The sequence below is a fragment of the Pan troglodytes genome, chromosome 9, assembly GCF_028858775.2.
Source record: "Pan troglodytes isolate AG18354 chromosome 9, NHGRI_mPanTro3-v2.0_pri, whole genome shotgun sequence".
Classification (NCBI taxonomy): Eukaryota; Metazoa; Chordata; class Mammalia; order Primates; family Hominidae; genus Pan; species Pan troglodytes.
In genome coordinates this window covers 128,258,603-128,280,466 of record NC_072407.2, presented here as the reverse complement: position 1 = coordinate 128,280,466, position 21,864 = coordinate 128,258,603, and the positions used below count along the sequence as shown (strand labels likewise).

General features: G+C 51.1%; 1 protein-coding gene across 2 annotated transcripts in view; it reads right to left on the bottom strand.

Moving 5' to 3' along the window:
• DCPS (decapping enzyme, scavenger) overlaps positions 1-21,864 on the bottom strand; it is a 39,772-nt gene continuing 17,908 nt past the window's right edge. For both annotated transcript variants that reach the window (XM_016922497.4, XM_016922496.4), the window contains exons 3-6: positions 14,308-14,453; positions 7,423-7,536; positions 2,337-2,447; positions 1-407 (exon numbers count right to left, since the gene is read on the bottom strand). In XM_016922497.4, coding sequence (XP_016777986.1) covers positions 141-407; positions 2,337-2,447; positions 7,423-7,536; positions 14,308-14,453 — 638 coding nt within the window. In that variant the 3' untranslated portion in view covers positions 1-140. The remainder of the gene's footprint in view (positions 408-2,336; positions 2,448-7,422; positions 7,537-14,307; positions 14,454-21,864) is intronic.

Genomic DNA, 21,864 nt, shown 5'->3' with positions numbered 1-21,864 from the left:
TGAGTGAGCCCGCTAGTTTATTCAATACTAGGAATAAGCCGGTACAAAATACATTTTTAGAAAATTCACTTGGAGATAAAAAATCTTGTCCCCACTCCTCCCCCAATCCCACACATCTGTGCTCTTCTGCCTGAGTTAATTCAGCTTTGCTGAGCCTCCTGCAAGAGCTTGAGCAGGGGGTCGTCAGCCCTGAGGGCGAAGGTGAGTGTGCGCTGCTGGTAGTGCCTAGGGTCACACTCCAGGTTCTCGATCACCTCAGCCAGCAGGTGGGCCCGCTCCACGCCTGAGCCGGGGGCCTCGAAGCCCAGGGCGGTGAAGTGCACATGCAGGTGGTAGTAGGAGGGCAGGTAGTGCAGGTATACTCGCAGATGGTCTCCCTTCATCCGGTAGCGCTGCAGGATGGCCTCCTGATGAGACAGGGGCAGGCAGGTCAGGAGTCACCGTGCTGCCTGAGGCCCAGCGCCATGTCCCCACCTAGACCCTCCTCCCATCTGAATCCTGGGTTGGCCTGGGACAGCTCATAAAAACCCTACAAACAGCTCTCTACCTGCTGTCTGCTTCAGCTTCCTCTGTCTTCTAGTCTAGGAAATCCACAAGTGCAGGTGACAGCAGCAAAGCTGAGACTCTCCCAAAAGAAGTGGGGAGCGGCCTCAATCAGCATTCCCCACCCCAACGTGGAAAAAACACTGGCTTCCTCAAACAGTTGCTGCTGGGAATCTTGGAAGGCCCAGTGTCTACAGACAAGCCCCAGATTCCCAAGACTATGGGGACTTTCATGATTTAGAAGCATTTCATCAGTCATGAAGTGGATGGGAGGAAGCCTCATTCTCTCTTTTAGCATAGGACAGGGTGGAGCTTGGAAACAATGAAGTTGGGGATGGGGCTATGCTGAGAACTTGGTGAAAGAGCAGGGACTGTGGAAGGGGTGTGGGAGGGGCTGCTCCCACACAGACCTGGCGAAGTCTCAGCGGGCTCCTTGCAGAAGAGGAAAGCATTGACTTTGGCCCTGGCTCCCTTTGCCCACCTCCACCTTGCTCAGGGGTGGGTCTTTTTCTACCAACCTCCACCTTCAGGAGGCTGTGAGGCATAGAATTAAGCGGAGACTCTCATCTCCATTGTGGGCAAATCCCTGAGGTGGTCAGAGGTGAAGAGAAAAGTACTAGGGCCTCAGTGGGCTCAGTATATACCCCAGAACTGTGTTCTGCATTTGGAGCTCACCCCAGGAATCCCTGCAGCAAGGCGAGACCAGGGCCAAGGCACCCGAGGGGCTTCCTGGAGTAAGTGAGGTCTGTCTGCCAGAGTGGAGCTGTCTGAGCTGCTAGGGCAGGTCAAAGTGTTGGCCTGGCATCTCCCCAAGAGAAAGACACCATTCTTTGCCATTTGTAATATCCAGAGACTGCTTCAGGATCTGAACAAGTCACCCCACAAAGATAAAGGCAGCCAAGGGGTGGTGCCGTGGGTGAGCAGGAGGGAAGATAGATCGGGGCCCAGCAGCAGGGGAAGCTGGGTGTGGGCAGAGCCTTGCCTCCAGGTCTGCATTAACACCTCGAAGCATCACTGGTCAAAAAGGGGCAAACCTCTCTCCTGGCTGGGCATCGTTGTGACTGCTAGCTCTGGCGTGTTATGCAGATCATCACATTTCAGAGTGGAAAAAAGACTCAGACCCAGCCCCTTAGGATGGTGGATTTAGAAGGGACCCATCTAGATAATGTGGTTCAGGGAGGTGAAGTGACCTGCCCCAGGCCACTCAGCTGGTTAGGGTCCAAATATCAGGCCAGGACCACACCCAAGATTCTAGACACTCTTCCCCCATCTCCCCGTGCTCCTGGGATCTGTTTAGAGCCCCGATAATTTCATTCAATTCAACAAATATCCCAGAGAGAAAGTATCCCAGAACACCAGGTGCTACAGAATTCAGCCTGTCTTCAATCTAGACAAGGAGACACACGTGTACACACATATCGAAGTCATGTGCCCATACTCCCAAGAAACTCTGGCATGATGTGGTTGTCATGGTTGTCATGAGAGAGACAGGTGATCCTGGAGTAGGAGGGGCCAAGACTTAAGGACCAGAGTCTATGGGGTGAGGGGTGGAAGTGCATCCCAGATGGAGAAAGGCCGAGGAAGGCGTGTGAGGGTGAGGAAAGGTGGCAGGACCAGGGACAAAGAGCCCTGCTCTTCAACCTCAAGAGCCTAATGGGGTCCCCAAGACTGGCATCCAGAGAGAAGTCTCTCCAAGATGGACTCTGGGAAGGGTGAGGAAAGGGGCCCAGGAACACACTGGAATCTGAGTCTAATTTCTCTGAGCTTCCACGTGGTTTGGTGAAGCCACTCACCTGCCCCTGGTGGAGCATGTTCCTGAGCAGCGGCAGGTGCTCCGGAGTAAGGTCGCGTAGGGATCTGATGCCCCGGCGATGGCAGATGGCGATCAAGTACAAGTCATCGAGCTGCGTAGAGAGCAAGGGGAGACCAGGCTCAGCAGGGAACAGACCTGGGGAGGCTGCCAACCCTGGAGTTCTCACGTAAGCCAGGAAGCACCCACCCCTGAGGCCTACAGCACCAGGAGAAACCCCGCAGGGCATCTGCATACCCTGGGCGTGTGGGATGGTCTTAAGGAGCAGGCCTACTGTGTACGCTTCTTGCTAGAGAATACCATGTGAGAGTTCTTTTTTCTTTTTTTTTTGACAGAGTCTCGCTCTGTCGCCCAGGCTGGAGTGCAGTGGCGCAATCTTGGCTCACTGCAACCTCCGCCTCCTGGGTTCAAGCGATTCTTCTGCCTCAGCCTCCCAAGTAGCTGGGACTACAGGTGCGTGCCACCATGCTCTTTATATTTTTAGTAGAGATGGGGTTTCACCATATTGGCCAGGCTGGTCTCAAACTCCTGACTTCATGATCCGCCTGCCTCGGCCTCCCAAAGTGCTGGGATTACAGGCATGAGCCACCGCGCCCAGCAGAGAGTTCTATATACTCACTCCCCAGAGCTGTCGGGGTAGGGAGCCAGGAGGTTCAAGAAAGAGCAAGGGCAACTCTCTCCCTCCGAGAGTTTACAGTCTTATCGCATGTATGCGAGTAGCTCTACTGTAAGACACAAAATAATCCCAGTGCAGGAGGAAGGAAAGACTCTAGCTACCTGGATGAACCCAGGAAGGCCTCCTGGAAGAGAAGGCAGAGGATCAGGTCTAGAAAAAAGGTAGAATTTTGAGAAAGGGTATTCAGGTAGAGGAAACAGAGCAAAGACTCGGAGGCAAGAATGTATAGGGTACAAATGTATAGGGCATAGAATGTATACGGAAGGGGAGAGGAAGCAACTTGATTTGTTTGGAGTCAAGGCCCATGAAGGGGTGGAGTGGGGTTTGAAGGCTGAGAAGGGAGCCAAGGGCCAGCTCAGCAGCACACACAACACCAGGGCAGTTAGCTTGTTTCTCTCTTCCCCTATCGCACAGGATACCTTCCTGCTGTCCTTCCTGAGCACAACCTGGCTGAAAACCTGGAGGTCACAACAGTACAAAGAATCAAAGTCAAGATCTTGTGCCAGAGAGCAAATGAACTCTTCCTCTTGCTGAGAAAACCCACCCTGCTCACCTAAACCCTGGCCTTGCCTGGTAATTCCATCCATGCGCCTGGAAGGCCCCAGACATCAAGGCTCTGAGGGGCCAGGCACGGGGAGAACCCAGCAGTGCCCTGCCCTGCAGTCTGAGCTACCAGATTCCTTGTGGAGATAATTTGAGGACCATGACTCACCCAACCACATTTCCTGGGGCCTCAAATTGAAAATTCAGGATGGGCTTTTCTATATGACTGGCTGATATCCAACTATGCCATGGTCTTTACATGCCATGAACATTCTTTCCTGCCAGAGTTCTAAGAATCTGTGTTCTCTGCCTTAGACCTTCTGCAGATGAGCCCACAGGAAGCTCCACGTGTAGCTGAGCTACATGCACCAGGCCTCAGTTTGCCCCAAGTCCCCTGTGTACTCTCTCATGGCCTGTGGCCAAGAAATGTACTCTCTCACTTTGGACTTAGGAGTCCAAAGAGAAGCCCAGAAACAAAATTGCTTGAACTTGAATTTGTGTGCGCGCGCACGTGTGCACATGGTGAAGGTGTATGTTTTCGGCTGTTCTATGCGTCACTGTCACCGAACTCCCAAATAATAGTAACATTTGTTTAGATGATGTCTGCTGACAAATCACAAACACGACGCTAACTCGCAACTCTCTGCTCCACTGGCACAGAATAGGGCATGGAGCCTGGTGCTGGGTGTCAGCCCATGGTGTTGGGTGTCAGTTCACAGGCTGGGTAAGGGAGGGAAAATAATCCATTCTTTGATATTAGACATGACCCAAAATTTCCTGCTGGCAGCCAAAGGGCCTCCTCGCTCAGAGAAGTCATCTGAAAAAAGCTAGCCCAGGGGCAGGAAAGGGCCTCAGGCTGGCGCCCCAGAAGGTGGCCCATCAGTCACTCTGGGAAGACAGATAGACATTGTCAGTCTCTTTTTACGAGTCAAGACAGTAAAGTCAAAGTAATAGTTTCCTGGCAGGAAGAAAGAGAATTGCTGGAGCTTTGGAGAGCCATCTCTTAACCTCTGGGGTGACTCAAAGGAAGAGTTGCCTGGTCTGAGAACTTTAGACCAAAGAACTTAAATCATGTGAACTGAAAATGCATGTGTATCCATATATACATGTACATATATGTTTATATACCCAATATAGAAAGGTTACCAGAGACAAAGAAATAGCAACAATAGTTGTTTTGGGGAAGGGAAAGGAAGGGCTGTGGGGTGAGGAAGCATACTTTCACTGAATATCCTCTGTACTGTGTGCATTTTTGCCACATGCATGAACTAAACCTACAAGAAAATAAACAAATAAAAAAAAGGACACACAGGTGATCCTTTAAGAGAACAGAAGAAGGGATGTTATAACCTCTAAGGAGGCACAGTCTCTAGCAAACAGGCACCTGATAAATACATGTTGAATGGATGAAAAAATGGATTATCTCTTTAATTCAGGGCCATCAGTTTGGAGACAGTAACTTCCAGGACCAGTGGCAGGAGGAGATTCAAGGTGGCTAGGAAAGCTCCTCAAAGCAAACACCAGGGTGCCTCCCTATCCCCAGCCCTTCCCTGTCCCAAAGACAAAGGATAGAAGCCCAGGCATGGCCTATCTTCCTGCTGGATACATTGCCTAATTCAAAGAGAGCTACCAATTCAGTGCTGTCACAAGTCAAAGATTTGAGACGCTAAAATACAGCATCATCAAAAGTCAAGTAAGAATTAAGGTCGGGCGTGGTGGCTCACGCCTGTAGTCCCAGCTACTTGGGTTGCTGAGGCACGAGAATTGCTTGAATCCAGGAGGTGGAGGTTGCAGTGAGCTGAGATCACGCCACTACACTCCAGCCTGGGCAACAGAGTGAGACTCTGTCTCAAAAAAAAAAAAGAATTAAGCAAATGTTAAGAAGGACCACACCTGCATCGCTATGAAGCAAAGTGTGACGTTTAAGCTGGCCCTTTCATGACCCTTGAGGACAAGTAATTCCAGCCCTGTGGCTGGCAGCCAGAGTGCAGCTCCTAAAGTCTTTCCTGTCTTAAAGGGGACAGAAAAAGGGAGGTTCCACTGGCAGCTGAAGCAGAGCCTGGAGGCACTGGGGTCAGAAGGACGGCAGATTTCTCTTCTCTGCCGTGGGCTCAAATGCATTCAGGGCTTCTGGAATACAGACGGACAAGTCTATTGTTGTCCCTCCATGACCTTAAGACTGCGATGCCCTGGCAAGCTCTTCAGTCTTCAAGAGTCTGGTGCGGCAGAAGGTCCTCCTCCTACCCCACACCTCTATGGCCCTGCTGGGATTCTCATTAACAGTGGGCCCCGCCTCCTGTGACCCAGGCTCTGACCCCGGATCTCTAGGTGCAGGGCAGCCCCACAGGACAGATGGGGGTTTGCAGAGCCACCACTCAGTTTGAGACAAGGGACCATCAGGTCCTACCTCTTCAAATGCCTACAGAGCCAGTCCTGGCTCCCTCCTTCAAGGCCTGAAGGTGGCACAGGCAGAGAGAAGCTGCAGGGAAGGGCAGAGTGGATGCAGGCGTCCCCTTAGCCTCTCACTGCAGCGCCCCACACAAGGAGAGCCCTCTTCTTTGAACTTACTTGGCTCTAGGGAATCATCGATCAATGCTGCAACTTTGGAAAATCCCTTCAAATTCTTTCCCACCCCTTGGGTCACATTTGGGAATTCCCACAAGCCTCTTGTCAAGAGACGAATTATGCTCACTTGCCTGTGTAACCCTGAGCCAAAATCCCACCCCTTTATCCCACGTCAAAACTGAAGGCATCATGGGCAGCCACAACTGGGAAAGCACAGGGAGCGAGCCCGCGGAGGGGCAGACGAGGCTCACTCCAAGGCACCTTCTCTACAAGAGTCTCTCCAGCCTTTGACGAGTGCAGAAACTAGACGGGCCCACCGAAAGCAGAACGGCACATCTGAGCCTGGATTACTCCACAGGTGAAAGTGCAGGAGAGAATATGTCTGTCTGCTCCCAGCGCCCATGCCTGCCTGCCTACCTCGGCCTTATCCAGGCCCTTCTTCTGTTGCAGGCTGAGCACAGCCAGGTTCCAGTCTGTGTTAAGAACAGCACTCTCTGCAACACAGTGGCTCTGCCTGTTTCTGACCCTGTCAGGGTATAAAAGCTTCTGATACTCTCAGGTATAAAAGAGGTGGTGGTAAGTGACAACTCTGGTGGTGGGCTGGTCTGGGAGAGACAGAAGGCCACAGGGAACTGGAAAGGGATACCTGTGAGGGAGGACGGCTCCTCCCAAACCTGCTCCTTAGGAAAGTAGGAGAAGCAGAGGTGCTTGGAGAGGTGCTTGGAGAGGTGCTTGGAGAGGTGCTTGGAGAGGTGCTTGGAGAGGTGCTTGGAGGCAGGGCACGGGGCCCAGGGGCCCAGGTGGAAGTCTGGACTAAGCTACTCCACAGCTCGGGCTGAGGAGGAGATGCCTCGGGTTGGTCACCATGGTTCCTGCCTGCCAGTGCTTCAGAACACGGGCCTGCCTGGATCTGCTGGTGTCAAGGGGAATGGAGAAAATGGAAACACCCCACCCGAGGGCTCCAGATGCGGGTGGAAGCACAGGTGGCTGCCCAGACCACTTGGCTGGTAAGGAATGGCCTATGTAGTCATGGGCACAAACATCACCCCATTTTACCTCCTGGGTGGGAGGACAGCCAGAAAGGGCTTTAAGCTGACCCATTAAAGCAAAAGCACTTATGTATGACAGGTATCCACCCAGTCCCCACAGAGAGCTCAGGCCAACCCTTGTTGGTTAATTATAATCTGCTTAGAGACAGGCCAGCGTGAGAAAGAGGGCAGTCAGAAGGACCAGCACTTACAGCAGGGTGGCCAGAGACCAGGACATTCCAGCCAGAAACCTTTACCTGCTGTTGGTTCCACTTGAGGTCAGGGATGAGGACAAAACCATCAGAGGGATCTGGGTTCTCGAAAACAATCCGGTCCGCTTCAGCCTTCTTGTCGAGAATGTTATACACCCACTGAAAGGAGGGGGAGAGAGATGGTTCACAAATCCACTCATCACCCCTTGAGAGATACCCCAAACTGAGCTCGGTGCATTCCCTGGCCTCTCCAGGAGACAGAACCAAGCCATAAAAGGCCGCCACGCTCAGAGGATCTACATCTGGGCTGCCCTGTCCCCAAGCATCTGTTCTTAGGGGTCCAGAAGGGACTTCCCCCTTCCCACTCCAGCTGGCACTCAGCCATGCGTCATCACAAGGGTCTCTGCAGCTTGGATGGGGCCAGGCTCTTCCTGGTCAGCATAGTGCACATGCTCTGCGGAGGCTTCACAGACCCAGGCTGTGTCTGCCCTCTATAGCAGTGACCCCCTCCACCGCTCACAGGACTCAGGGGAAGAGCTGCCTCCATGGATCCTATTTCACTCTATTCAGGACTATGGGGCAAAGAGAGGTAGGAGGCTGAGGGCACCGCGGTTTCCTTCTGTGGAGGGGCCAGCTACCCACCAGGGCAGTGAGAGCCTTTGCCTCTAGCAGCTCATGTGTGCACGTTTCCCGCCGCGCTGGGATTCTCATCAGCAGTGGGCTCAGCACCTCTGCCCGCCTGGAGCCGCTGCAGATGCCGGTTTATCAGCAGTCTCTGCTGACACAGGCCCCGCATGGCAAAGCAGAAACGAAAGCTATGTAGAGACACAGAGACAGTGACCTCACCAAGACCTTTCAGGGCTACCCAGGGCTCCCAGCCCTTGTGTCACCCTTGGATCAGCTGCTGTCAACAGTCTGCAGAGGACCTTTCCCAGGCCTGTGTTGACCCAAGGACATCACTTTACAGAGATGGTCCTGGAGGCCTGTCTGAGGTTAGGAGGCTGCAGGAGGTTGGGCTGAGAAGGACCCTGAGCTCACAGGCCTCAAACCCCAGTACCCCCAGCTCTCCTCTACTTCCCCCAGCTCTCAGGGCCCTTTGCAAACATGAACTCATACAGGACAGTGAACTCTGCCCTACATCTGGGGGAGAGACCTGCTAGGAAACCAGAGAGGGGAGTGGCTGAGGACATACTACTGCCCCTTCCTCCTCACAGTCAGAATGGTCTCCGAGCTCACTGATGTAGGAGAAGGAGCCATGGACACGAGGTGGGATGGGGAGGCCAGGGAACCGACACTACCAGGCAGCCATCCATGGTCCTCCTTCCACTCCCAGAAGTGCTGGACAGGTAGCATCACCGAAGGCTAGAGGCACGGGGACTGCCTTACGGTCCGCACAACCTCACACCTTGAGCCTGGAGGGCTGAACACACTGCATTGCATCCTCGCCTCTCAGCTGGGATGGACTGGGGGAGAGGGCAGCTGGGCCTCGAGGTCTCCTGCAACTCTCTACCCACAGGAAGCATTTCAGCTCAGAGGGCCCCAAACCCCTCACAAGGCCCCAAACCCCTGACAAGACCCACAGGCCGGTCACAATGTGGTCCATTCACAACAAAAGACAGGCAGTTCCCAAGAAACCGAATGAGGCCCCTTCCTGGGAGGGGTCTGGAGGACACCCGGCAGCCACTTCCTCATGCAGTGCCGGGGCCAGAGCAATGCATGGCCAGTACATCCACAGAGGCATTTCCTCTCTGACCTGAAATCTCCTGGGAATGTGATGCCAGAGGAAGAAGCCAGCGGAAATACAAGGGAGGGAGGGAGACGGCATTCCCTACAGAGAGCCCCAACGCACCCCATAAGCAGGCCTCCCCACGGCCTGCCCCTGATTCACAGAAAAGGGGCATCTGCCTGTGACTAGTATAAGAGTGAGAGTGAACAGGTTCTGAGCCAAGGAGACCTGGTTTCATCTCCCAGCTGTCACTGGGTGAGCGACTGATGCCTCCTTTGTAAAATGGGGCTGATGATATCTACATAAGGGTGGTGAAGGTTTTCAGAGAACACGCACATGAAAGCACCTAGCACAGCCAGTATAAGGGAGACCCCCACGAGTGGCAAAGGTGGTGGGATGGTATGCCAGAGGCTACAAAACTGACTGGGGACAGGAAAAGAGGGAAAGGCGGTGAGAGCAAAGGAGGTGGTGAGAGAGGAAATAAGAGCGGGGCTGGAGGACGAGTGACTGCAGGAAGGAGTGATGACTGTGAGAGCAGCTGCACTCTGCCTGGCACTGCTCTCAGCGTCACAACAACCCTGAGAGGTGGCTGCTATCATTGTCGCCATTTTTTTTTTTTTTTTTTTTTTTTTTGAGATGGAGTCTTGCTCTTTCGCCCATACTAGAGTGCAGTGGCGTGATTTCGGCTCACTGCAACCTCCGCCTCCCAGGTTCAAGCGATTCTCTTGCCTCAGTAGCTGGGATTATAGGTGCCCACCACCACACCCGACTAATTTTTATATTTTTAGTAGAGACAGGTTTTTTTGTTTGTTTTTGTTTTTTGTTTTTTCTGAGACGGAGTTTCACTCTTGGCTGGAGTGCAATGGCGTGATCTCAGCTCACTGCAACCGCCACCTCCCAGGTTCAAGTGATTCTCCTGCCTCAGCCTCCCAAGAAGCTGGGATTACAGGCGTGTGCCACCACACCCAGCTAATTTTTGTATTTTTAGTAGAGATGGGTTGCGCCATGTTGGCCAGGCTGGTCTCAAACTCCTGACCTCAAGTGATCTGCCCACCTTGGCCCAAAGTGCTGGGATTACAGGCATAAGCCACCGCGCCTGGACATTGTCCCCATTCTACAGGTAAGAAGAATGCAAGTGCAAGGAAGTTCACGCTGGGTCAGCCAATTCCAACCATGAGTATCTGGCTCCTGAGCCTGCACCCTGGGCCAAGGTACATCCTGTCTCCTGGGAGAGGCCTCTGGGACAGTGGCAGGGAGCTGCATCCACGGGAAGCCTCCAGGCCAGGGGCCCAGATTAAAAAAAAGGAGAATGAAAGAACAAAATTCACACAAACACAGAGAGCTATGTAATGGGGAGTGCCACCATCTGAAACCACGCCCAAGAACTTGGCCAGCCCTGCCGATAAACTGGGCAGAGGGTGATGCCATCAGCTTTCTGCAACTCACCTGGCTGGACTTCTTTGCAGTAGGTGACATTGGCAGCTCCCTCGGTACCCTCTCTCCTGCCTTGACCTCCCATGAGACATCGTGCTCCTTCCTCATCACCTCCTGCTCTCTGCTTCTGCCTGCTGCCTTGCACTTCCCCTCCAGCCATGTGTGGCCTGGCCACATCTCCCAGGTGTCTTAGCTCTGCACATTGCTGTGCCTGTCCCTCTGAACAGTTACCTGGAGTAGAGAATGGTGGCTGCCATCCTGGCATCATTCTGTGCTGGAAACAATAGCAGGCACATGATATATGGCACCTCTCTCAATTTCCACAACACCCAGGAGGGAGGAGCCGTTAGTTACATTTTTCAGACAAGGAAACCGGGGCTCCGAAATTAAGGACAATGTCACGCTGCTCTTAGATGACAGACTGAGAATCCAAACACCAGGCTGAGGTTGAAGTCTAGCTGGATGACTCACAAACAGACATTTGTAACTAGATGATCTCAAAGGCTCCAGATCCAGACATCCCACTGCAGTTTTTACTGGGAAGTTATAAGTACCTCACATCTAAGGAGCCAAATAGTATCTCTGGCTTAGGGCACAGATACTGGGACCAGACTGCCTGGCTTTGAGACCTGTCTCCAAAAGGGCTGCTGTGAAGAATAAATGAGGTGTGAGGCTGGGTGCGGTGGCTCACACCTGTAATCCCAGCACTTTGGGAGGCCAAGGTGGGCAGGTCACTTGAGGTCAGGAGTTTGAGACCAGCCTGGCCAACATGGTGAAACTCCGTCTCTACTAAAAATACAAAAATTAGCCCAGCGTAGTGGCGGGCGCCTGTAATCCCAGCTACTTGGGAGGGTGAGACAGGAGAATCACTTGAACCTGGCAGGAGAAGGTTGCAGTGAGCCGAGATCACACCATTGCACTCCAGCTTGGGCAACAAGAGTGAAACTCCATCTCAAAAATAAATAAATAATAAATAAATAAATAAATAAATGAGGTGTGATGCACATAAATGCTTAGAGCAGTTCTTGGACTATACATAGTAAGTGCTCAATAAATTCCAAACTGAACTCACTGTCTTCCATGCAAACCCACTCTTCTGTTTCTGTCCCCTATACTGGGTCATGAATTATCCTTCTATCCACTCATCACCCAACCTCTTCCCTCCCCTCTCCACGTCAACCAGTTGCTAAGCCCCATCCAGCCCTGTGAAGACCTACCTCTTAAATTGCTCCAGAATCCTTCCCCACTGTCCCTACCTTGGTTCAGACCCATACTGGTTTTTCCCAGTCTTCCTGTTCTATGCTCACCCCCACTCCACCAATTAATTCTGCAAATCGGGCCATATTATCCACATGCTTAAAACCGTTTAGGGCACCCTCACTGCCTATGGCAACTGTTCTCACATCTGATGGTTGTCAGAAATATCAGAGAGAGAGAGAGAGAGAGAGAGAAAGAGAATTCCCAGCTCCACTCCCTGAAGGGTGACATTCAGCAGATATGGAATAGTGCTCTGTGCTCGGTATTTATGAAAACCCCCAGGCAATCCTGATGGTAAGCAAGGTTCAGGAACTCCTGGCCCCCTGGACAAAGTCCATGTGCCTCCGCCTGGCCCCTGCCTACCATCTCAGTGCTGTCTCCTCTGACCCTCCAGCAGCCCAAGCCCCAGTCACACCAAACTCCTTGCAGCTCCCCCAAAGCATCGGATGATTCCAGCTCTGTGTGCCTCTGGACTTGCTCCTCCCTCCCCTTGTGCACCTGGTAAACTTCTATTTGTCCTGTAAGACCCAAGGGGAGGATCCTCTCCCTGTGAAGTCCCAACTGTCTGCGCTGGTCACTGTCCCTCTGCATCACCACGGTAGTTCATCTAGGCATCAGAGTGCTTATCCCATTGTCACAATTGCCCGTTTACAAGTCTATCTTCCCTGTTAGACTGTGAAGATCCTGTCTAGGTTTCATCATCTTGGTGACTCTCCAAAGCCTGGCATAGGACCAGGTCCATAGTAGGTACTCAGTAAACATAATGAGTGTTGCCAGTTAAGCTGAGTGCTTGTAAACTAGAAATAGCCAAGAAGGAATACATGAACGGCTCCCGTCAGTCAGGAGTTGGAAGAGTAGTGGAGTTTTCATTGTGCTCTTCTCCGAATGGAACTGCATAATGGTATATAATAAGGAATACACATGGCCAGGCACGGTGGCTCACACCTGTAATCCTAGCACTTTGGGAGGCCAAGACAGGTGGACTGCCTGAGCTCAGGAGTTCGAGGCCAGCCTGAGCAACATGGCAAAACCCCATCTCTACTAAAAGTACAAAAAATTAGCCAGGCATGGTGGCAAGCACCTGTAATCCCAGCTACTCACACCAACCACATCAGGGCTTCCTTACTTGAATCTCAGGTCTGCACAACCAGCACAACAGAACAACGGTTCCAGGAGATTCCCTAGGACCCTGAACAGCAGAAACTCTAAGAAGGTGGAGACATAGTTCCTTTTCACTTGGAAAACAGAACAACTGCTGGGACTTTAAAAACAAACAAACAAACAACAACAACAAAAAACAAGTCAGCTTGAGCCAGATGCACCCCACGCAAACTGCTGCCCAGGGAGACCAGGGCTGAACCAGGCTGGGGAAGGGGGCTGGCAGCACACAGGTCTCCCAAGGAAACGTCATTCCTGCAGGCCCTGTCAGCCTCCCTTTCCTTACTCCTGTCAAGTACAATTCACCTTGCAGTGCCCACACACACAGCACACCCTCCCTTCTTCTGGGCCAGGGAGGAGTGGCTGTGAGTTCCTCACATCACAACACCCTCCACCACAGTGACCTGAATCTTGGGGAGAAAAGTGAGAAATGCTCAAAGAGAACAAGGGTGAGTGATAAAGACAAGGCACAGTGTCAGAGTCAGTGAGTGGGCAAGAAACTGACTCATCAATAAGCATCAATCATATTTAACTCTGAGTACTCACATGGGGCCAGTTCCAGGCAGAGGCTCCAGTTGGCGCTGGGCCTAGGCCCAGGGAGGAGTCAGGATCTTGGAGCTAAATGGCCTTGCATCTGGCCTGGCCAGACGACTGCCAGCTTGTGAATGGAGTCCCTGCACCAAATCCCCGGGGCCAATGGGGTCCTGCCTTCTTTTGGACGAATGCAAGGGGGAGTCGGTGAGGGAAGAGTTTTTTCCTCTGAGACTGAGATCCTGCAGGCCGGTTTGCCGCAGGTGAAACCAGGAATAAGAGTCTGGACAGGGTGGGACTAACTCAACATCAGCCTTTTACCCATTCATGGACCCAAAGCAATGGCATAGTCATCCTGAGGCTGGATCAAGGCTACTGCAGAGCAGACACACATTCTTCCAAAGGACTGGATTGCTTTGAGGTCCCCAGAGAGCCTCCATGGCATGCCCAAGCACATCAGGTGGGACCAAGACCAGCATCAGTTCCCCCACCCCCAAAGCCTTCTCTCGCCATGCGATATAAAATGGCAATTGCCCGCCCCAGGCCTTCTGGTCCCACTTATCCTGTCTATTTCTCTCTGCAGCCCTCATTATCTCACAGAGCACACAGATCCTGAGATATCTGTGTATGGTCACACACCGTGTGACTGTGCATGGGATGTAAGCTGCACAAGGCGGGGATTCTGTCCGCCATGCTCTCTACTGTACCCCCATCCCCTCGCCCAGCACAGCGCCTGGCCCCTAATATGACCCCAATAGACACTCGTAAGAGGAGGCACCAGCCACGGGAGCAGTGCTCTGCGTCTGAGACACGCAGCCAGTCACCTGGATGCTGAGGCTCTGGGACTCCAGGTGGGGTAAAGTAATGTTCCTGTAGTCATCTCCCGTCTCTCGGATCAGGCGGAGGTCCTGGCGCAGGTACTTCTGCAGGTGCTTCTCTGTGGCAGGGTAAACCACAGTCGTCTTTACATCTGCAATGACACAGCACAGCCCGTGACAGGGAAGCAATGCCCACTCTCTATGCCACAGGCACCACGGTGAGGAGAGAACTCCCACCCTGGCTTTGATTCCCTGAGGGAAGCCAAAATCCAAGAGGATCATGCACCCCAGATCCACTCCCACAGAGTGCCTTGTGCCACTGCATTCACGAGCTGAGCCACACTCAGAATCTGGAAAACACAAGGTTCTTACCTGTGGGTCACTGGGCCCCTCATCAGGCAAACTCCAGCCCTTCCTGCTCCATCTTCCAGGCACAGGAATGAGAGGTCTCTAACTCTTCTCACATACCAAATTTCTAGGTATGTGGCTTTCTGGACCCAAAGCTGAAAATATGGCTTAAAGGCCGGGCGCAGTGGCTGACGCCTGTAATCCCAGCACTTTGGGAGGCCCAGGCAGGCGGATCACCTGAGGTCAGGAGTTCGAGACCAGCCTGACCAACGTGGAGAAACCCCGTCTCTACTAAAAATACAAAATTAACCGGGCGTGGTGGCACATGCCTGTAATCCCAGCTACTCAGGAGGCTGAGGCGGGAGAACCACTTGAACCTGGGAGGCAGAGGTTGCAGTGAGCCCAGATTGCACCATTGCACTCCTGCCTGGGCAACAAGAGCGAAACTCCATCTCAAAAAAAAAAAAAAAAAAAAAATATATATATATATATATATATATATATATGGTTTAAAGCCCAGTAGTCCCCTTAATGACGGGCAGTGCAGCAGAGCGCAGTGGTTCCAGGCACAGACTCTGCAGCCAGACTGAGTTCAAGTCCTGGCTCTGCCTGCTCCTTATTTTATTCTGAATGGGACCTTGGCCCCACCCGGGAGCACGGTTCAGCCGTTTAACCTGTTGGTGCCCCTACTTCTTCATCTGCCAAATGACGATAGTAAAAGCTCCTGTGTCATAAGGCTGGGAGGATTAAACAAGTCAATTACCTGTGAAGTTCTTAGAACAATGTCTGGCACACAGTAAACACCACATAAGTGCTGTGATGTTTAATCCAGGGTTTCTCAATCTCAGCACCACTGACATTTTGGCCTGGATAATTCTCTGTTGCAGGGGCTGTCCTGTGCATTGAAGGATGTTCAGCTGCATCCCTGGCCTCTATTGGGATGTTAGTAGCACCCTCCCCAAGTTGTGACAACCCAAAATGTCTCCAGACATTGCCAAATGTGTCCCCTGAAAGGAAAAACTGTCCCCAGGTGAGAAGCACAGTTTTAAACTAGAAGGATGTCTTGCAGTTTTCCTAAACAGACTCTAGGCTAGCTTCCTGGTCCAAAACCACCTGGTTTTGGTTAAGTCCTTTCCTTTATTTTTAAAAACATCTAGTACAATTGTCATCATTACTCTAACATGTATACATGGTGTTTTAACATAGATCTTAGGGGTATTTCCAAATCAGCTTGGATCTTTCTCAAAAGACCCATGGTTCCCTCTGACTTTCTTAATCTGGGTTCGGATAGGCTCTCCCAGGGAAACCCGAGGGAGCTGAAAACCCAGCGGGCACATTTCACCACCACGAAGTCCTCATACTCACTCACACACCGCAAAACCCAGCTAAGAACTATCAACCTATACTTTCATATTTGGTTTGAGGTCATAGGTGGTTTTAACCCCGCTTTCATACGTCAGTGAAGAGGGTGGGCTGGGACTCAAAAGAGTCATCCAGTATCACACCGTGAAATGTGGCAGAGGCGAACCTGGAACTGAGGCCGTCTCACCCTAAAGCCAGCGCTCCTGCAACACCATAGGCTACTTCCAATTTCTACTTCCAAGTCCCAGTGGGGATGCACAGAGATGACATACCAGGCACGTGGCTTCTGTCCCATCAAACACCCAAGGCCCTCAGCTCTGGGGGGCACAGCAGCACAGTGGGAAGACATGGATGCTGGCCCCAGGCTGGCCACATGACTCTCCATACTGGCTGTGTACCCTTGGGCATGGGGCTTAACGTCTTAGAGCCTTGGCTTCCTCACCTATTAAAGGGTGGTCATCAAATCTGCCTCACAGAGTTGTTTACATTCAATAAAACATGTCAGCTGGATCACTGGAGTTGCTAAATAAATGTCACCCAATCCTGGGAATCCCCGGATCTGACTCTGAAAAGGGGGCATGAAGGCCTCCTCACAACTCTCTGAGGAGCAGCAAAATACTCTTTCTTGCTTCTCACTCTGTTCTCTAACAGCTCAGCGTCATGGGTCATGGGCCAGAGGTCAGAGGTCAGGCACACCAAGATCTCAAGAAGCGGGAGACTGCTTGAAGTAGACTGAACGGCACCACCTTGGCCCTTGCAGTGGACCTGAGGGAAATCCATACATCTGCAGTGGAGCTTGGTGGATGAGAACAGAGATTTTGGAGCCAGTCAGCCTGGGTGCAAGTCCTGGCTCTGCACTTATTAGCTGCGCAACCTCAGGCTAGTGACTGACCCTCTCTGTGGCTTCAGTCTCCTGACTTCTACAATCTGGGGTAACAATAACAGCACCTACCTTCCAGGGCTGTTGGGGGAAGGAAACGAGTCAGTAGAAGGAAAGATTCAGGAAGTGCCTCACATGGAGAAAAGCGCTCCCCCCAGGCTAGCCTGGATTCTCTCCACTGTTGCCTCAGTTGCCTGGGTTGGGCAGTGGAGCTCCCTGAGAGTGGGGGCGAGATGGGCAGGGCACAGAGGCAGAGCGGGCGCTGGAGAGCAGCCGGGTTCTGCGGGCAGGGTCACCCAGCCGGGCTCCCAGCCTGGGGCTCCTGGCTGCTCCAGATCAGAAAGCCACCCAGCCTGTGAGCATGCCCTGGTCTGCCGAGGCCTGTGGGAGACCTGCCCCAGCCACCCAGGGTGCAGGGAACCTGGCATCTCACCCAGCCAGCCCCTCCCGCCTCCCCTCAGCAGCAAGAGCATCCACAGGCGCTTATTTTCCAACTGCTCACTTCCTGCCATCCTCCTGCCTTTCCTGAGGTGCGCCTGCAGGGATGGGAACGTGACTGCAGGACTCTCAGAGCTCCCCACGTCCCCCTAGAGCACTCACTCCTAAGGGGCCTGGCTTCCCTCAGGTCTCCACCGAAAGCCACACTGAGGTGGGGGCTGCCACCCTCAAACTGTCCCCTGCTCCACAGCTCCTGTGCTTCCTGCCGTGGACTACGAGGCTGTTGGTCACCTCGCCCTGGCCCTCTTTCCACCTTCATGCACTGCCTCTCTCCCGCTTGGGGCCTCTGCTCCAGCCGCGCCGGCTCCCCACTGACCCACTAACTCACGTCAGCCATGGTGGGCTCCTCTCGGGGCCGTGCACTGGCCGCTCCCACGGCCGAGCTGACCCTCCTACCCAACGAGCCAGGCTGCTCCTTGCTTCATCCAGGCCTCTGCTCTGAGGCCAGCTCCTCAGGCTCGGTCAGCTCTGGTAAAACAGCAGCCCTAACCTCGGGGTCCTCTGTCTCCTCCACCAGCTTGCTTCCTCTTCACTTCTCACTCCCTCACAGCAGCAGGTGGACGGACTGTCTGACTCCCCAACTACTATGCAGCTTCCGGAAGAAAACAATTTGTCCCCAGCACCTGGAATAGTGCCTGGCATACAGTAAGCACTCAGTAAATACTTAGTGAACAAATGAATCAATGAATCTGGCCTTTTCGACTTAAACCCAGGAAGAGCATTTTTGTCCCAGATGAAATAAAACCTCTTTGATACAAATCAATATATTTCCTAATGCTAAGGTTTACGATGGCAGCCAAAAAAACAATGAACGCTGGTGTTTACCTCAACGCCCGTCAAGATGTTGACCTGCAGCTGAACTTCAGGAGGAGTTTGGTCAGGAGTCAATGCTCAATAAACAATCAAACCATCAGGTGAAAACACGTTGGGAAACAGGATACACAGGCACAGTCTCAAAAATATCTCCCATAGATTACTTATTAATTACAAAGGGAACACGAGTCGCTTTACGGCAGCAAAAGGCTACCACCTCGGCCAGGCCATGGGCGTCACCGTCACCCCTGCTGGGCACGCCGACATCATGTGCCTCCCGATCATGTGGAATTCTGGCCAAAAACGCATAACCTGAGTCCAGTCATGAGGAAATATCAGCAAACCAAAATCCAGGGGCATTCAACAAAACTAGTGGCTTTATAACACTACAAAAATGTCAAAGTTAGGAAGGACAAAGAAGGCTGAGGAATTGCTCCAGATGAAGGGAGACTAAAGAGACGGGACTAAAGGGATTGGATTAGATCCGGGGCTGGGATCCGGGGAGGGGCGCCCTGCACTGAAGCAACTGGCACAACTTAAGTATGGACTGTATGTCACAGAAGTCTCATACGAATGGGAAATCTCCTGAAATTAATAATTTTACCCTTTTTTATATCCACCGTTATCATTATTCTATGTATATGTGGAGACAGAAAAAGCCAATGTGACAAATGTTAACAGGTGAAATCCTTTTATTTTTATTTATTTATTTATTTTTTTGAGACAGAGTCTCGCTCTGTCGCCCAGGGTGGAGTGCAGTGGTGCGATCTCGGCTCACTGCAAGCTCCGCCTCCTGGGTTCACGCCATTCTCCTGCCTCAGCCTCCCAAGTAGCTGGGACTACAGGCGCCCGCCACCACGCCCGGCTAATTTTTTGTATTTTTAGTAGAGATGGGGTTTCACCGTGTTAGCCAGGATGGTCTCGATCTCCTGACCTCGTGATCCACCCACCTCGGCCTCCCAAAGTGCTGGGATTACAGGCGTGAGCCACCGCGCCCGGCCAATATTTTCAATTCTCTGAAATAATTTACCAAGTAGATCAGCAGATAGGTATTCAAATTTCCACCAGAGCATAAAACAGAAATCATTATGCACAATTATTTGTCAGTTAAAAATAAAATTTAAAAATTATACTAAAAAAAAATTTTGCTACTGCAATCTGTTATGTGAATACAATAACTGTAGAAATACAACTTTAGGGCTGGGTGCAGTGGCTCACACCTGTAATCCCAGTACTTTGGGAGGCCAAGGCGGACGGATCACCTGAGGTCAGAAGTTCAAGACCAGCCTGGCCAATATGGTGAAACCCCATCTCTACAAAAACACAAAAAATTAGCCAGGCATGGTGGCTTGCTTCTGTAATCCCAGATACTCGGGAGGCTGAGGCGGAAGAATCGCTTGAACCTGGGAGGTAGAGGTTGCGGTGAGCCGAGATGGCGCCACTGCACTCTAGTCTGGGCAACAGAGCAAGACACCATCTCAAAAAACAAACAAAAAAACAACTTTAGGGTCAGGTTTGGTGGCTCATGCCTATAATCCTAGCACTTTGGATCACCTGAGCCCAGGTTCGAGACCAGCCTGGGCAACATGGCAAAACCCTATCTCTACAAAAAATACAAAAATTAGCTGGGTGTGATAGCACATGCCTGTAGTCCCAGCTACTCTGGTGGCTGAGGTGGTGGGAGGATCGCTTGAGCCTGGAAGGTCAAGGCTGCAGTGAGCTGTGATCGTGCCACTGCGCTCCAGCCTGGGTGACTGAGCAAGACCCTCTCTCAAAAAAAAAAAGAAAAGAAAGAAATGCAACTTTAATACATTTAGAATTGTTTGAATGCCTTACTTGTTCAAAGAACTTTCTGCATCATGTGTATTTTTTTAACCATTAAAGTATACCTGCTTTGAAAAATACATGCATCAGCTTGCATATATAACATTACAATGGAAATAAACACAATGTTTCTAAAGCTGAACTTTCTACCGCTCAAGGTAAAACAATAATTGTATTTTGAAAATTGTTTCCCAGATAAGAGGATTAAAAAGGTCTCTTGTAACTACTGGTAACAGTACAGAATTATCAAATTTGTAAACTGTGAATCACAAACTCAAGTTGTGTCCAGAGACATGGTGCAAGCAAGATATATTTTGAGACTTGAAACATCTGAAAACATATTTATTCTACTGTCACACTTAGGAATTTGGTGGCTGGGTGTGGTGGCTCATGCCTGTAATCCCAACACTTTGGGAGGCTGAAACAGGGGGGAAATCTATTGAGCCCAGGAGTTCGAGACCAGCCTGCGCTACATGGCAAGACCCCATCTCTACAAAAAATAATAAATTAGCCACGTGTGGTGGTACCTGCCTCTGGTCGCCACTACTCGGGAAGGTGAAGTGGGAGAATCACTTGAACTCGGGAGTTTGAGGCTGCCATGAGCTATGACTGTACCACTGGACTCCAACCTGGCAACAAAGTGAGACACTGTCTCAAAAAAATTTTTTTGCTTCTTGCTAAAGAATTTTAGGATAGACTGGCCAACATGGTGAAACCCCGTCTCTACTAAAAATAAAAAAAATTAGCTGGGCGTGGTGGCACGCGCCTGTAGTCCCAGCTACTCAGGAAGCTGAGGCAGGAGAATCACTTGAACCTCGGAGGCAGAGGTTGCAGTGAGCCGAGATTGTGCCACTGCACTCCAGCCTGGCAACACAGCGAGACTTCATCTCAAAAAAAAAAAAAAGAATTTTAGGATAGAAAGAAAATCTGAATGCTGGCTGGGCATAGTGGCTAACACCTGTAATCCCAGCCCTTTCGGAGGTTCAGGCAGGCAGATCACCTGAGGTCAGGAGTTCAAGACCAACTTGGCCAACATGGCGAAACCCCGTCTCTACTAAAAATACAAAAATGAGCCGGGCGTGGTGGTGTGCGCCTGTAATCCCAGCTACTAGAGAGAATGAGACAGGAGAATTGCTTGAACCCAGGAGACGGAGGTTGCAGTGAGCCAAGATGGCACCGCTGCACTCCAGCCTGGGCGACAAAGTGAGACTCTGTCTCAAAAAAATAAAAATAAATAAAAATAAGAAGATCTGAATGCTGTTGTTGTGGAGTCTGAGATCATCATGATGCCCAGTTCTTTGTGACCTGTTTTCTTCTGTCTCCAATGCCCTGATGGTGTGGTTGGATCTCAAAGTGGTTTTATCTTCATCCATTGTGCTAGGTAATTGCTGAGCCCTTTCAATCTTAAAAAATCATGTTCTTCAGACCTGGGAAACTGTCTTGAATTATTTCTTTAAAGACCTTTCTTCTTCATTTTCTCTGCCTTTTCTTTCTGCAACACCCATTTGGATATTTAACTTCTTGGATTCAGCGTCTGACTTTATCTTTTCTCCATCTTCCATCTCTTTTGTCTTTGTGCTCGACTTTTAAGGAAGTTTTCTTCACAACTTCATCTTCTACTCTTCTATTTTTTTAATTTTCCATTTCTGCTGTATCTTTAATTTCCAAGAGCTTTAATAAAATTCCTTATTGATAATATTCTTATACATTCAATATAGCAGCTTAATTTCTCTGAGATTAATTATAGTTCTTGAAATGTCTTCTCCCCACACAGTTTCTGTCTCCTCTAGGTTTCTTTTCCTTCCCTTCTTTTTCTTGTCTTCTCTTTTTCAGCTGAG